Raw genomic sequence first — 15,519 nt, forward strand, 5'->3', positions numbered from 1 at the left:
TAAATTCCCACTCAAGTAAACAAAGCTCCCATTAACTTGAATGGGAGCAAGATCAAACACTAAAACCTAAACAATTCTGGTTAAATAACTTCCCTGCAAAATATTTTTCACCTTTCTGAATGGATTATTAAATTTAAATGCTTAGAGACTGCTTTGAAATGAAATAACCCTTTTATACTTTTTTGTTTGACAACTCTCTCCCTCTCTCTCTCTTGCACACACACACACACCCACCTTTGTCATGAAATCCCTGATCTCACAGGAACTAAGACTCATCTCCTAATTTCTATCAGAAACATAAGGAATTTACAAATTCATACTTTTCAGGTTTATATAAAACCATCTATTATTTATGTACAATTTTTTTACAGATGGAATTTGAGGGGTTTTTTTTTTTTTACACAGACAATAAAATGGACGGAGCTGATGATGTAGGTTAAAAGAATACTGTATTACCACTGAAATAAACCTATTATCCTGCCAAAAACTTAACTATAGGGTGTTGGTCTTTTTTTATTAGTTGAAATACAAAGAAGGCATATGGACTTCAGGAAAATAACACTGTATCAGAAAATGCACTGTAACAGTGTTCCTATATATATATATATATATTCAAAATCATCATATTTCCAGACTCAATTTAGCACTACATAGTATGCCCTTGAAATAAAAGGTCACCTGTTTTATTTGGATACGAAGTTCCCTTCCAGGCAGCATTAAAATAAAGACAAGAGTACACAGACAAAATCCAGTATAATTCATTTCTGACAATGAAAATTCCCTCCATACTGTTGCAAAATTCCTTCTACTGAAACGTTTTGCTACAATAATAAAAAGCATACATTACATATAAAAGATACCAGTGTACTAAAAGTGACGGAAGTGGACTAGCAAATCCTTCAAAGCACATATTATATAACTGACTAGCATTTAAAAACATTTCTCTTATAAAATGTAGGTCATTTACATTTATAAATCTGTGTTTTTTCTAAAGCAGGGATGACTGTGTCCAAATAGCTATGCCACACTCTACCATCCAATACCTAGTCAGTTCAAACTAAAGTAAGTTTGACACCTTAATAACTGAATAAACCCATCTCATCAGTTGAGGATAGCTCACACTTAAAAGATTAGCACATAAAATGAACATACAACTTGTAGATTCACTATTTAGCTGTATATGAATTATGAAGAGAACTATTCCTTTATATTGGAGCCCCAAGTCACATCAGGTCAGTATCAGGACTTAAGGACTCTGAATTAAAGTAAAAGAATTGTCAGGAATCAGCACAGAAGCAGAAAAGTATCTCTATTCCTTTAAAACTAAACTTTTGCAGTCTTCCTCATCTTGCAGAAGTGAAGTAAAGCCATTCATTTTTTACTGAAAGCGTGTACAGACGAAGTCATAAATCTAAAGACTGTCTCCTCTGTGACTGAAATTGTGCTGTGTAAACAATGTTATATGCTCCAACAGGAGGACAGTTGAATTTATTTATAAAAAATGATTAAGAGTATTGATTAACTCAAACAAGGCTATTAACTCCAAAACTATTTTTGGAACTATCCTTATGCTACTTGTAAAGTTAGCACTGTCATGTATTATTGCTTACATACAGTACAACATCATATGCCTTCTAACATAAAGCAGTACTGTGATTAGTTTGTATATATTCACAGAAATTTTCGTGGGTTTGTTTTTTGTTTTTTTTTTAAACAAGCTATAAAAACATTACATACTTTACAGACAATACAGATTTCCACATTGGTACTCAATTCAAACAAATGGAATGCAGAACAATAATCATCATCATAAAGGAAGACTGACATAAGTCCTTGATTGTCAAGACACATTTATATTTATATATAAACTCTAACTGTGCAGAATCAAAGATTCGATCATAGGTACATCCTTATTTGATAAATCATATTTACAGCAAGATATTGCATAAAAAAATAAAATAATGTTGTTTACACAATTTTAGCTTTCCATCCATTGGATTAAGGAAAGCAAGAAACAAATCTTAGAAATGTTTGCTCGCCTCAATTTGTGTATCCTAAGAAAAGAAATAGTTTTTAAAAGGAAACATAAGGTTTTTATATGCAGAGTATAACAAAAGCAACTATAAAATTTATTTCCCTGACTTAAAGCAATTTAAAACTGAACAAAAGTTCAAATTTAAACTTAAAACGTGTTTTTCATTAACAGTAATACTTTCTTAGTACATGTTCTTTGCAAAAGTGAATTCTAGTTTAATGTGTTACATGCTTAACATAAACATGCACCAACATAAAATGAATGAACTTTCAAAATTACAAGGTTTCCATTTAGTAGAACTTTTAACACTAATAAAGCATACAATTATTATTTTGCCTCAGTATTAACCACATAATTTGAAAGTCCACATGTGTATTGGTACCAACTCAAGTACCATAGCACAAGCATATGTCTCCCTGCTAAAGTTTCCAAATGTATTCCCAGGAATATTAGGAATTTCCCTGCAATTTGTAATGAATTACAAAAAAAAAATCTAACAAGAAAATTCAGTTTGCAAATTTACATACACAGAATAATGCAATACTGCAAAATTCAGAGTAGATTATTTGGGTCATTTTCAAATTTTTGCTGCACATGATGAAAACTTAAAAATATTCAAAACAAGCATGGAATATATTGTTTAATCCAGATTTTTCAGAGGGAAAACCAAACATTTTTGAAAAAAGCCACAGCAGTACCGCATTAATGCGCAATGACGACTTGGAAAACCATTACAAATGACTGAATTTTGAGAAGTAGCAAGTAAGCAAGCAAACAAAGGCAAGGATATCACATCACAAAATGTACTTCGTTCATTTATTGCGACAACTGTAGTTAGTTTTCATTATACTACTTCAGAGTATTCTAATAAATGTTCTGTAGTATACTTGGTTGAAGTAACAGTCATTAAAGTGAGACCTCACTACAGTACTTTACTATTAATACTTTGCAGAGTGGGGAGAAAGCAGATTGTATGTGTAAGAAATAGGGGGTGCTTTGATTAGCAATCAGTGAATTAGAAAGATTTTATTGTATTTCCCCTTTATCACTGAACTGCGCCCTTTGTCAAAACATTGACAACCTACAATATAAATATAAAAAGTAATAAAAATGTTAAACCACAATGAGTATTTTACGGGTTGTTGTATTTTCTTCTTGCACCATAATTTTCCCACAGGCAACACCAGGAGACACACAGGGCCATGAAAAAATTCATCTTAAAGCCTGATTTAAATTCTTCATATTACTGTTTATAAGACCAGTGTATAGTAGTACACAATGCTATCCTCCTCTTCAAACTTTGTCATTTATGATTAACTCACTCTCATACCAGTACAAGAAAATGTAGATGCTTACTAATATACCTTTGCAAATCAATTCCTTCATTAGTAGTTATAATTGTGGTAAAACATAATAAAGGACTAGTGCTAAAAGGGATTCTGCCTAGTAATTTAGGCCCAAAATACTATCTATTTAAAATTATTACAGTCTGGGAGTAAATGCCCTCAATTTTCTAAATATATATTTTTCATTTATCCTGATTCTGTCACAGAAAAAACCAGCCATAAAAGATCCCACACCTTACACACACACACATCCACACCTTTCACAACCTCTAAAATAATGTAAGAACTTCTATTGTTGGCTTGCTGAGATGTAAATGCTATTCCCAAAAGTGTGCTAACTTAATAATGGTGGTAAATGAACAATGTAGTGAATAAAAAGTCATTTTCATTTTTAGTTCCCTCAAATACATAGGGGGCACAGATGAGAATAAACATCCGTCAGATCAAAAGGGGGGAAACATGTGAGTGTGTGTTAGGATGTAAACAATAAAATATGTTGAAGGGAAAAATATTTTTTTAATTGATGAAATTGTTAAAAAATACAGGCTTATCTAAAGAGGGAAATTTACTGGCAGAATAATACTGGTATGACTATAGCAACAAAATCATATTGGAAGAATTCTGCTGGTAAATTTCTCCAGGTAGAAAAGGCCTAAATTTCCACGGATTAACTATTAGCACGCCCTCTAACTATATGTATAAAGTAGATCTACAAAATAATCACCATGGGATAGAGTGGGGACTTTACATCTTGCCCTACGTCACAGAGCACAGCTGTAATACCCCAGGAACACACCAGAGAACGAACTGTGACTCAGAGAACCACAATTCCTCCTCTGGAGAGAAGCAAGTTATTTCACCCTTTGTGTGAAACACCATACTCACCACTATGCACAAAGTTAACTATTCTGGCTAGTGTGCAGAGAGTGGAGCCAAGGTCCCCCCCCCCCCTTCTCACAACAGAGTATCAGCAGAGTAGCTCGTGCCCTATTCAACATAGCCAGTCATCAATCTGGCAAGGGCCTAGTAGGCTTTACTCCCTCTTATTTCCTGTGTGTCCAACTAAATGCTGTAATAATCTAGCCCCAAGGGAACTTTCTTAAAACAATGGTAAATAAATGGTCATATATTTGCAATGGTAGGATATTAAACCAAAGATGCCGATGTAGATCTATGGGGACAGTGAAAGCTAGGATGTGATGGAAGTAATATTTAATGGAAATGAGGTATCTGCTTCATGACAGGGTGTTTCTTGTTGTGAGTTAGGTGCCATATACGTGTGTATGTCTATGCAAGTAGGACAGGAGACTCAAACAATAATGTAGAAAAAATTCAAGGGACACAATCAGGTTAGAAATATTCTTTTAAAGATGTTTCCTTATGTGTCACTAATATTGTGCAATGATTTCGCTTTTCTCCCTGGATGTTTATTTTTCTACTTAACTCAGGGCCAAATCTTCAGACCTGTTACTGTAAGAAAGTGGTAGGGAATATAACCTCTTGCAGCATCATAAAACAGCTGCACATTGGGCCAACAAATCCTAAGAATAGTTAAGGCCATCACAGGGCAATAAGAATCTGGTCTCACTGTATACAAATGAGTTATGCAGGAAGCTCATGTAAATGATCTCCCTGGCCACTTGAGGTGCAGTCTATGGATTCCAGATGAATTTTCTTCCTAAAATGGGCCCAAGGGAGTTACTGCAGCTACAATGATGCAAAACAATAAAATGTGGTTACTATTTTGGGAATGGGTAAGTTGCACTCTCCCACTCGAGTCTGCTGGCTGGGGAGGGTGTTCTTCTGCAGGATGGGGCTCAACCTCCTCTCCAAGCTGATGGTTTTATTTGAGAGATGTCAGCCAGTGACAGCTCTGTAAAGGGATGTATGCATCCTTATCTGTATCCCCACTTAATGGTTAATCAACCTACGATGTTAGGTTTAAACTGCCTTAAACTACCTGAACATGTACCCTCTAGGGAAAGGTGCAAAAGAATGAACATGAAGTTCAAAATTTTAAAATTGTTAAACTACACAACACATTTATGTTACTCCAATTTCACCACCTTAAAAATGCACACAGAACTATTTATCGTACCTTACTGTATACTTCAAGCCAAAGTACTATTAAGAAAACATATTCATGGTACAGAGATAAAGTTTGCAGTTTATTTATACTGTGAAATGCAACAAAAGCTTCTGATCATTCATCTATACTGAAAAAAAATTCTGTTCACTAGCATTAGTCAACAGTTTTGGTTGGTAAAATTGTAATGAACATTGTTCATTAAGAAATCGCTAAAAAGATATGAAATTAGAAGGCCCACTTCTCCAGCTTACAGGGATGCTTTAGTATTTTTAATTATCTGAATTGTCAAAGTTCTAGACAGAGAGAATTAAACCAGTTTTTACAGAAGCTAAGAAATTCCAATCTCATTTTATATTAAAAAATGATAATCAGTGTTGTATCATATGATAATGATGCAGCCATATCAGACCTAAAAATCTAAAATAGTTTTTATTCTTTGAGAAATCAAAAAATATCAAATAGAATCTAAGTGCTCTTTGTTAATCACTGTGAATATGCAGGGTAAAGTACAATTAAGCTTTAAAATCTCAGAATACACAATTTGTGTAAGCTTTATGTAATTGGGAATGTAATCTACAGAGTATTTTAACTAAAACTTCAAAATCTTGATATCTGCATCTGAAAGAATCATAAAAAGTTATGTCTAGGTTCAACTGTACAAAGAAATATGCAACACACTTCAGGACTGAAGTAAATGCATTAGCAGACATGTATTTTGCTAAAAAAGTTTTTAAAGTATTTTAAATTAATTAAACTTTTAAATAATGGAGTTAGTCTATAAGAATTTATTATTACTTCTTTCCTCCAAAACACAGCTCAGTGTAATGCAAAGCAAAAATAAAGGGCATATGGCATATACTTCATTTTAAGAGAGAGGGAAGAAAAGGTATTTCTATAGAATACACCACTGTGGTTTAGCCATAATCTCTTGACATTTAAACTTTTAGTTTATTCTGTTTAGTATATTTAGATTCCCTGCTGAAGAGCAATGACTACACTGACAAGCTTAGAAAATGACAACAACATGACAATTACTGTTCTCCCAAGAATGTACAATGAAACCAAATAGGAAACTATTATGGGAGGAAACCTTACCTTAGGTTTTTTGTTTTGTTTTAAATTTAAGTGTATGTAAAAGAGCAATTTTCTGGTCTCGAACAAGTGAGTAATAAACTGCCTTTTATAGGGGAGACAACATGTAAGGCAGTTCAATGATTGGTGACTAACCAAAAATGAAGTTACTGATCTTGCTATATCAGCTTACTTTTGTTATAACACAACATTCTTAAAAGCTGTACAGCACTCCATCTTATACAAAGCAACACCACCCTTGACAGATCTGTTCTAAAGTGCCAATATTATTTACAAAGATTTTTTTAGCCAAAAGTCTGGCCCGTTGTGGCATCCGGTGAAGAAGTCATCCCAGCTCTATTATCATTTACATTCACCAAGGGAAATTCAGGGAATTCAGCACTTGTCCCTGGCCCTCGCAGGTTCACCTGTCCGTTGGCAGTGCTAAACTGAGGTGATATTCCAGCTCTTGCTCCATGGTATTGAGCTCTGAAGGGCTGCTCAAAGGAGCTCATTTGATAAGCCTGATGGACAGGCTGTGCCTCTGCTTTCTTCTGAGAAGTCACTTGATCCAAGAAGTCCTGTGTAGAGGAGGAGGAAGAATGATTTGCCTCATCACCTGAAAAGGGAAAAGAGTGCTGGGAATCAGCAACCATTAGTCCAAAATGAGACTTGTCTGGAGTTGTTCTTAATGGAGAGTTCATTCCTGATCGAAAGCTATTGACAGGTATAGAAGCATAGACCTGTTTGTCTATGGAAGAGAATGCTGGCTGGCTTGTAAGAGTCTGGTTATCAGTCACAAAATTAAGGCTTGGGTTGTTCAAATAGGCATCATTTTGGCTAGTTCTATCCAACGCTTGTTGTAGAAACTTTGAATATTCTTGTAACATACTGGCTTTATCTGATGAGGAAGCTTGAGAGCTTGTTCCAACAGTTTCAGACTGGGTGACCTCAGATACTTCAGAAGAATTGATTGATATACTGGAGGTCACCTCAGTATCCGTCACATTGAAAGATATTTCATGTTGTCCATTAGCCTTGTGGGAATAATGATCTAGTAGGGTTTGAAGCACCTCGTCTGGAATGACATTTTTGTCATGGTTACTTTTAATTTCCACATTCAGTGCCTGTGAATCTAATATGGATGCTGTGGTACTTTCATCAATGACACTTGCTACGGCTGCCTGTGTTACTGAAGGTTGAGATGCTATAGTACCTACATTCAGGGCATATTCTCTACTATTATTACTAGCCGCTTGCAGATACCTCTTTTTCTTTAAAAACTGCATTGCGTCATCATAATTAGTGCTGCTGTGTACAGGTTTACTGGGTCCTTCCTGTAAAGTATCAACTTGGTCAATGTCAGCATTACCATCTGCGTCCAATAAACCTTGTTTATCCACAAGATCAAAGGCATACTTTGAAACCTTGTTCTCTTCATATGTAGATAAAGGTGAAATGGTCTGACTTTGCTCAAGTGGCTGTTTTAGACTTCTCTTACTATTAACTTTTTTGAGAACCAGTTTAGGTGGGTGTATTTCTCCAGAATTTGCATCTTCTAAGTGTGACCCACTGACAGAAGAATGTGGCATCTCAACAGCATATTCTGCCACCATATATTCATCCTTTACTTTAGCACTGGCAGAATACAAGGGCAAGAAGTCATTTTTATCTTTCTTCTGTTCTGATTTATCTCCAATTTCCTTGTCCACAGACTTTGCTTTCTCTGTTTTCTGCCTTTTCTTCTTTGGCAAGGAGCTATCTTTCATCGGTGTAGAGAAGCCAGGATCTTCCTCGGATGTCAAAAGGCCAACTTTGGTGGCACTTCTATTAGGTTTCTTATCACGGCTCTCATGGCACATACGTTTATGTTTCAGCACACGGTCAGTCCTGGAAAAGTACTGCAGAGGATATTTTAAGTTAGAGAAAAATATATAAATAAGAAAAGCCAACTTTGATTGTAAGTTCAGCCACTTCAACTGAAGGCTGCTCTACAACATACATTCAGTTTGCATTAGTATAATTTTTTTACATCAATTTGTAGGCTTGTAAGACTTCAAAATCTAGAGAAATTCTTGTGTGTATTACTTTAGAATCAGGTTTGTTATTTCAGTTTTTAAAATAATGTGAATTATTTCAATTAACCATCTTACCTGCAAACAATATTCACACTGGTAAGGCTTCTCTCCACTATGAGTTCTCTTGTGCCTTTCCATATGATACTTCTGTATGAACCTCATACCACATTCATCACAGCGAAATGGTTTTTCACCTAAAAACAGTCATTATATTAATATATAGTTTAAACAAAATAAAAACAGAAAAACAAAGGGTTATTCCACATGATAACCTTGGCAAATATTACTAGCCTCTACTGGAAGTAATGGAGAAGAGGATTTAGTATGCTCCTGTTGAAAAAGCAATCTGTGTTCATTCATATAAGTCTCAATTTTCCCTGTATTCACTAATATATCAAGAATACCATGAAGGAAAGCAAAAAAGGGAATTATATACCAAGAAATTCTAATTAAAAAAGGGGAAATTTTAAGTAACCAGTTTCTATTGCCATCTCTGTTCCCTAGGTGCAGATATGTACTGTAAATCCGAAGTGTTATTTAAGATTGCATAGGATAGAAAAATATTTTTCAAGATGAATTGTTGCCAAAAATACATATTTAGGACAATGAGAAGACTGTACTGATGACAAGGCCTAAATTCTTTCTCTTTTCTTGCACCATTTGACACTATTTTCTAAAAAAGAAATTCAACTTTTCAAGATGTCAGTGGTTAAAAAAGTTTAAAATATCTGTGTTATTTTCTATAGTTCTCCCTCTTCTTTACCTCCATATCTGTATGAAAAGCTGAAATAATGGCCCTAAATAATTTAAGAATTTTGGTTTGATTTCTAGAATATTTCCAATAATAAGTAAAAGGCATGTTCACTTGACCTTTTCTTTTGGTAATTAAATTAAAAACAGCAAATCTCTGTAGTTAAATTCATTCTGGCAAATGGAAATGGAAGTCTTTCCCTTTGTCATATTATTCATTTGTTCAGACAACATATTCTGAATGCTATTTCCACTCCTGTGCTACCTATACCTCTCACCTAATTTGTTCTTAATTAAAAATAAACAAAATGTATAAACATCCATTCACATTATAAAGTAACTCAGATGATCTCTCTTTGTTTTAACTTTTGTCCTTTGTCTGATGAAGCCTAAAAACAATCTACCTGTCTTGCAGAGTGTCTCTCTTTTACAGGAACTCACTGTTATTCAATGGAATTCACCTGAAGAGCAGGACATCTCTTGCATTATAGATGTAATATTAAGGCTTCAAGACTGTAGAATAAAGGCAGAAATCTTGTCTTTTTAATAACTGCAAAACAATCTGCAAAGCTAAGGCACATTAGTCTTTATGAATGAATTAATTAATTACACATATTCCCATATAAACTAGTTTCTTAAGAAGAAAAAATTACTGAGATCCTGGTATTTGTCCAGGGGAAAAAGTTCCATCTTTCATAATGGAGAGAGACTGGGGCAAAATTAAATTAAAAAAATAAATTAAACCAGTATCATCTTGGCCAATAGGGTATTATAATACAGCTTGGATTCTGTATAGATGTAAATCTCTTCAGGAAATAGGAATTACAGTATCTAGACATAAATAATATATCCCAGTCCTACCACTTCTCAATAACCATATCTAAGTCTCTGCATTATCTGGTTATCTTTTTGTTCTCCAATGTCAAACTTATTTATTGTTGTTGATGTGACTGATGGTTCTTTTTTCTGAATATTTATTATGCAATCTTGTGATTTAATGAGATAGAAAACAGGGATTCTGCTGACAGCATCTGCCAACATGGTTTTGGTCCTGGAAACAACGCAATGTTTTTTATTGCAGACAATACTGGCATCCCTCCTTTGTTTCTAGAAGTAAGGTTTAGATTGTTCCACCCTTTCCATCTGAGCTTATGTGATACTGTGTTATCTGTTCTCATTATTACTAAGTTATGAATTTGATACTCAGAGGTATATTTTCCACTCAATATAGAGGAATTTAACCACATCCCAGTACTAATGTAAATAAGGGTAGCATGGCTAAAGCCTCATATAAGACACTAACATTTATAGTACTGCAGTTTTCCCTCATTATTACTTAGAATTCCAAATGGATGATGCAAAATTAAAAAAATAAACACTGTATACATTCTATGTAACCTTCCTTCCAATATCCATGTAGTGAACAGATTCTCCATCTACTGTAAATAGCCTACTATTGAAGCTTACATTTTAATTATCTGAGTATCATTATTATTCTGTGATATAATTAGACAGACCTACAGTAAATCTGTATTGGAAATCTGATTCATAGAAACTAGAAAAGAAAAGACCTTTTTAGATCATCTATATATTGTCTCCCTTGGTGACCCCATCAGCTACCACGGTTTCATCTCTCACCTTTATGCAGATAGCTTCCAACGCCAGCTACTGAGTCTTGCATCTCCAGTGCTTCTCAGAGACCTCCTCTTGGATGGCCTGCTGCCATCTCAAATTTATTCTCTCAGAAACTGAACTTATCTTCCATCCTGAACGCTCTTTGCTGCTCCTTCCCTGTCTACCTCTCCCCAGGCTCACATCCTCAGTATCGTCTTTGAGTTCCCTCTTCCTCCTTCCACATCTAGTCTCTTGATAACGTTTGTTACTTCTTCCTTTTTAATACTATCACCAAAATCTGGTTTACTTCACTACCCACTTGCTCATAATATGTTCATCTCTTGTATTGAATATCATACATTTCTCCTCTCTGGCCTTCTAGCTTTGTACCTCTCCAACTCCAGTCTACTCAGTTTAGCCATTATTAAAGTTCTCTCTCCACTTTCACTGTAATCAGATCAGTACTTTCACACTTATTTATCTAGGTGTTTATACCACTTTTACCGTAGTGTTGTATTTTTGCCTAACCTTCTACCTGCTTCTTGAATCAAGTTCAAGAACTTCACCATTACCTTCAAAGCCCTAAAAATTCTGTCCCATCTATATTTCTGCTCTAGTTTTATACTCCATATCACTCCCATCATTCCCTATCCTGCTTTCAATCCTCTTTCCTTGCTGTTTCCTTTTCCTGTTTCCTACCATTCCCAATTTTGTGCTATCACATTGTCCCAACTTTTGGAACAACTTCCTGCTTCTTGTCTACCAAATGCCCCCCTTACTGTCATTTAAATCCCCCTTTAAAACCTAACTCTGGAGTTGGGGCAAAGGTGGCTTTGCCTCCCACATTTTGGGCCTCCCCAGCCCAAATGGGAACAGCACTAGAGAAAGTTCAAACTTATTTTAGCTTTAACATCCCTATAGAAGTCATTCTGCCAGCCCGTAAAGGCTGGAGCATAGTGCTCTGTTCACACACCTCTCACCCCCAAGCATGCCCCCGGGGCTGCATAAATGGACTGTTGTAGAGCCCTTACACTGCTTTACTCTAACTGGGTAGGCCCTCGGTGGGGTGAGATGGGGAAATATGCTGGTAGGTTACTCTCCCAGTTATCTGTCCCCTTTACACCATTTGAAAAGTGTGAATGGGTCAGATCATAAGAGAGAATTTGGGGCCTTTGCGAGTATACACTAAGTACGCCTTCAAATCTAAACATTATTTCTGTCTAGATTTTGACTGGAAAGAGGAGGAATCTTGATTTGAGGAAACTGTTCCCAAATGAGCTGCTACATCTCGGAAGATATTATTCAGCAGAGTGGCATAATGTTCTTCCAGATAAAATTAAGAAATGCCTTGTGAAGGTGAGTCTGTGAAGTTAATACCACAGTTAACTCTGGTTTAAATCTCTGTAAGGATGAGTATGTTAGAAAAGTATTAAAAATGTATCAGAAAATTCATCTTCTATTCTTAAGATGATCTGATGCCTCCTGTAAACCATTTTACAGAGCTGAAAACTGAAGGTAGACTTTTTTTGTAAAATTCTATCCAACTTTTGAACCAGGACACATTATGTGACTTGATAAGATCATTAGGAAACAATCTTCTTCTCTTAAACTAGGGAAAGAGTTGAGGATACATTTTCCTTAACAGGGTTAATGAGTGGGAAAAGACTGCATATAGAAGGAAAGGAATAACTTAAATGGAATGTACAATATATTATGTAGGTTACTGATCTAAGTCATATAAAGGAAAAATCACCTCAGATGTTTTGGACACGTCTGTACTGAAAGTCTGTTAATATTAATTTTAAAATGTATTTACAAAGTGCAGCTACAAAGTGTAGTGAACAGGACGCTTAACAGTTATGCAAGCAAACACCTAGGAAGAACTTACAATCTAAACACAAAATTTAGACAAAAGAGTAGAAAAGGCAAGCAACATAAAAACAGTGATTGAGCAATTATGTTTGGCAGATGTCTTGTTAGTCCTAAGACTGTTTTATCTATTTTTTAAATTTTTTGTACTCAAAATGTAAAGTGAGCTGGATTAAAGAACTAGGATGTGAGGCAAGAATGCAGAGGTAGGAAGCTGGTGCAGAAAACTGTTTACAAAAGAGAAAGGGAGAGTTAGGCAGAAACACTTCCCATGGATTCTCACCCTCTTCAGACAAAAAGAATCTATGGCAATACTGAAGTTGAAGACCAAGGAAAAGACTTTTTTCTCCCAGAGTAAAATCATGGAGACAGTATTCACCTTCTAGCCACAGAAGGCAATCTTAAAATGTAAATTATTTGGAAGATCCCAGTATGCAACTGTTGAACAGCATACTGCAACACTGGACAACAATTTAGGACCAGTGGTGAAGAATACCATATCTAAATTAAAATAAAGAAGGATTTTTAGGTGTGTAGACAGTAAGGAGCCAAACTATAACTGAGGCAGGACACCAAAATCCACAGATTATAAAGCCAGAAAGGACCACTGTGATCATCTAGTCTGACCTCCAATATAACACAGGCCCATAGGTTCTATCACTACAGTTTCTGTTTATTTACTAAATGAGATTTAAAAACTTTTTAAGACAACCAAAAAAGTTATTTCCTTTTTTTCAAATAAGCCATATAAACATAATAATCACAGCTCACTGGGACTTATTAAGATTTTAAGGCAGCCCCTACTGACTGCATGCTCAGTAAAGCAGAGAATTACCTCAGTGGAGATTGTCCTAAACACTCATTTAACTGTCATCTGGAAAACACCAGGGTTCTAATGGTTTAAACCAAATCCTCTATTCCAGTTCCAAGAGAAAATTACCAAACTATGCTAAGTCAGTAGGAGGCTGAGGAGAGGGGGAAAATATTTTTCCAAAAGTTCAGGAAACAGTAAGGTTAATTTGTTAAGACTGCAGTTTTTTACTCTTATACACAAAAGACTAACACACCTATGCAAGAGTTGGCATAAACAAACAAACCAACTCTAAAAGCAACATAACAGCTTTCTCTCTAGGGCTGGAAATGTTGAATTTCAAAAATACTGTACTAATGACATTTACATAATGCTTGTGCCTAGCTGCTAATTGGATACATTGTCCAGTCTCATTTTCAAAGCCATGTACAGGGAAAATCTGCAGAAAAAATGATTCTGCAAAAAGTGACAACATTTAAACCCTTTGCTGCTTTCTTTTTCTTTTTTTTTTTTTTAAGGTGTGATCCATTCTTGACAAGATTAATATCTACACAGAGTGAAGGCAGCAGTTTCTCCAGAGTGAAGTTCACCAATTCAGAGCCAGAGGACAAACTAGGAATAGAGCAAAACCACTGGCAGAAAAAGAACGTGGGACTCTTCTGTGGTTGACTGGCCAAAGGAAACCTACTAAGTCTGGATTCATGGCATCATAAGACACAGAAATCCCATTAACAACAGGGTATTTGTGCATGTAACTCCCTGTACACTGCTCAAAAATTCATTTTGCAGAGTTTTTAACTTTCTCAACTTTCATACACACACCTTCACATTAGTAGCATTCATATCCATTTAAATGCTACAGCCAAGAAACACTGTACACATTCACCAGCTCTGCTTTTCTGTAAAAGAGGCTGAGAAATTGGCATCCAGTCCAAAAGGACCATATCACAAAATATTTACAGAGGGATTGAAAGGCCATGCACCAAAATGCCAAAAACCCAATAAAGCCAAACCTGTTAGAGAATGTGATTTTGAACATTGCAATAAGACAAAAATAAACAAATACGCATAAACTAACTCTCATTTGTTTTAAAATTTTGGCCTTATTTGACTATATATATATACACACACACACACACACACACACACACACAAAATATATTAAAATAATTCTGCATTAAAACTTTTAAAATAGAATGAAAAGTAATGCTGATGCTAATACCTTGAGGGTTAGGCATTTTGGCCATTACAGTCCTGTTAGTTTTCCTTTACTTCAATAGGAAATAAGAAATCTTCTAAGCTATGAAGACCCCAGTGAAAAAGTCAGTTTTATATGACAAAAGAGAAGATTGAAAAAATCATGGGTTGTTAAACTTTATGATTTGCCACTATGGGACTATTTTAAGAAGAATACTTAATTCCCACATTTGCTCACTACAGTTGACACTCACTTTGCAGCCAAAGAAAAGAGAAGCAATGCTAACGCACAGAACTAAAACCACTTCTAAATGTTTTGTACCATATATGTTAAAATCAAAACAAACTCCAACAGGATATTAAGCTGCACACTTACTATTGGAAACCTGACCTGATTTGGGAAACAGTTCTTTAAGCACCCCAATAAAGATACTCAAGGCACTATACTCACCAGTATGAATCTTCTCATGTCTCTGTAGCAGGTACTTCTGTATGAAACGCATGTCGCATTGACTGCACTGAAATGGTTTTTCACCTTGAACAATATAATTCCACATCCATAAGTTAATAACTACAAACTGTTTTTTCTGATGATTACTTTGAGGAATAAAATAGTTATCTATAAGAAACCAGCATCTGAGCAGATTCCAAAATAGTCT

General features: G+C 35.2%; 1 protein-coding gene across 2 annotated transcripts in view; it reads right to left on the reverse strand.

Moving 5' to 3' along the window:
- Positions 1-639: 639 nt before the first annotated feature.
- The window catches only part of ZNF148 (zinc finger protein 148), a 46,512-nt gene continuing 31,632 nt past the window's right edge, over positions 640-15,519 (reverse strand). For both annotated transcript variants that reach the window (XM_048868604.2, XM_048868605.2), the window contains exons 5-7: positions 15,312-15,395; positions 8,695-8,813; positions 640-8,442 (exon numbers count right to left, since the gene is read on the reverse strand). In XM_048868604.2, the coding sequence (XP_048724561.1) occupies positions 6,847-8,442; positions 8,695-8,813; positions 15,312-15,395 (1,799 nt within the window). In that variant the 3' untranslated portion in view covers positions 640-6,846. The remainder of the gene's footprint in view (positions 8,443-8,694; positions 8,814-15,311; positions 15,396-15,519) is intronic.

The sequence above is a fragment of the Caretta caretta genome, chromosome 11 (assembly GCF_965140235.1).
Source record: "Caretta caretta isolate rCarCar2 chromosome 11, rCarCar1.hap1, whole genome shotgun sequence".
Classification (NCBI taxonomy): Eukaryota; Metazoa; Chordata; order Testudines; family Cheloniidae; genus Caretta; species Caretta caretta.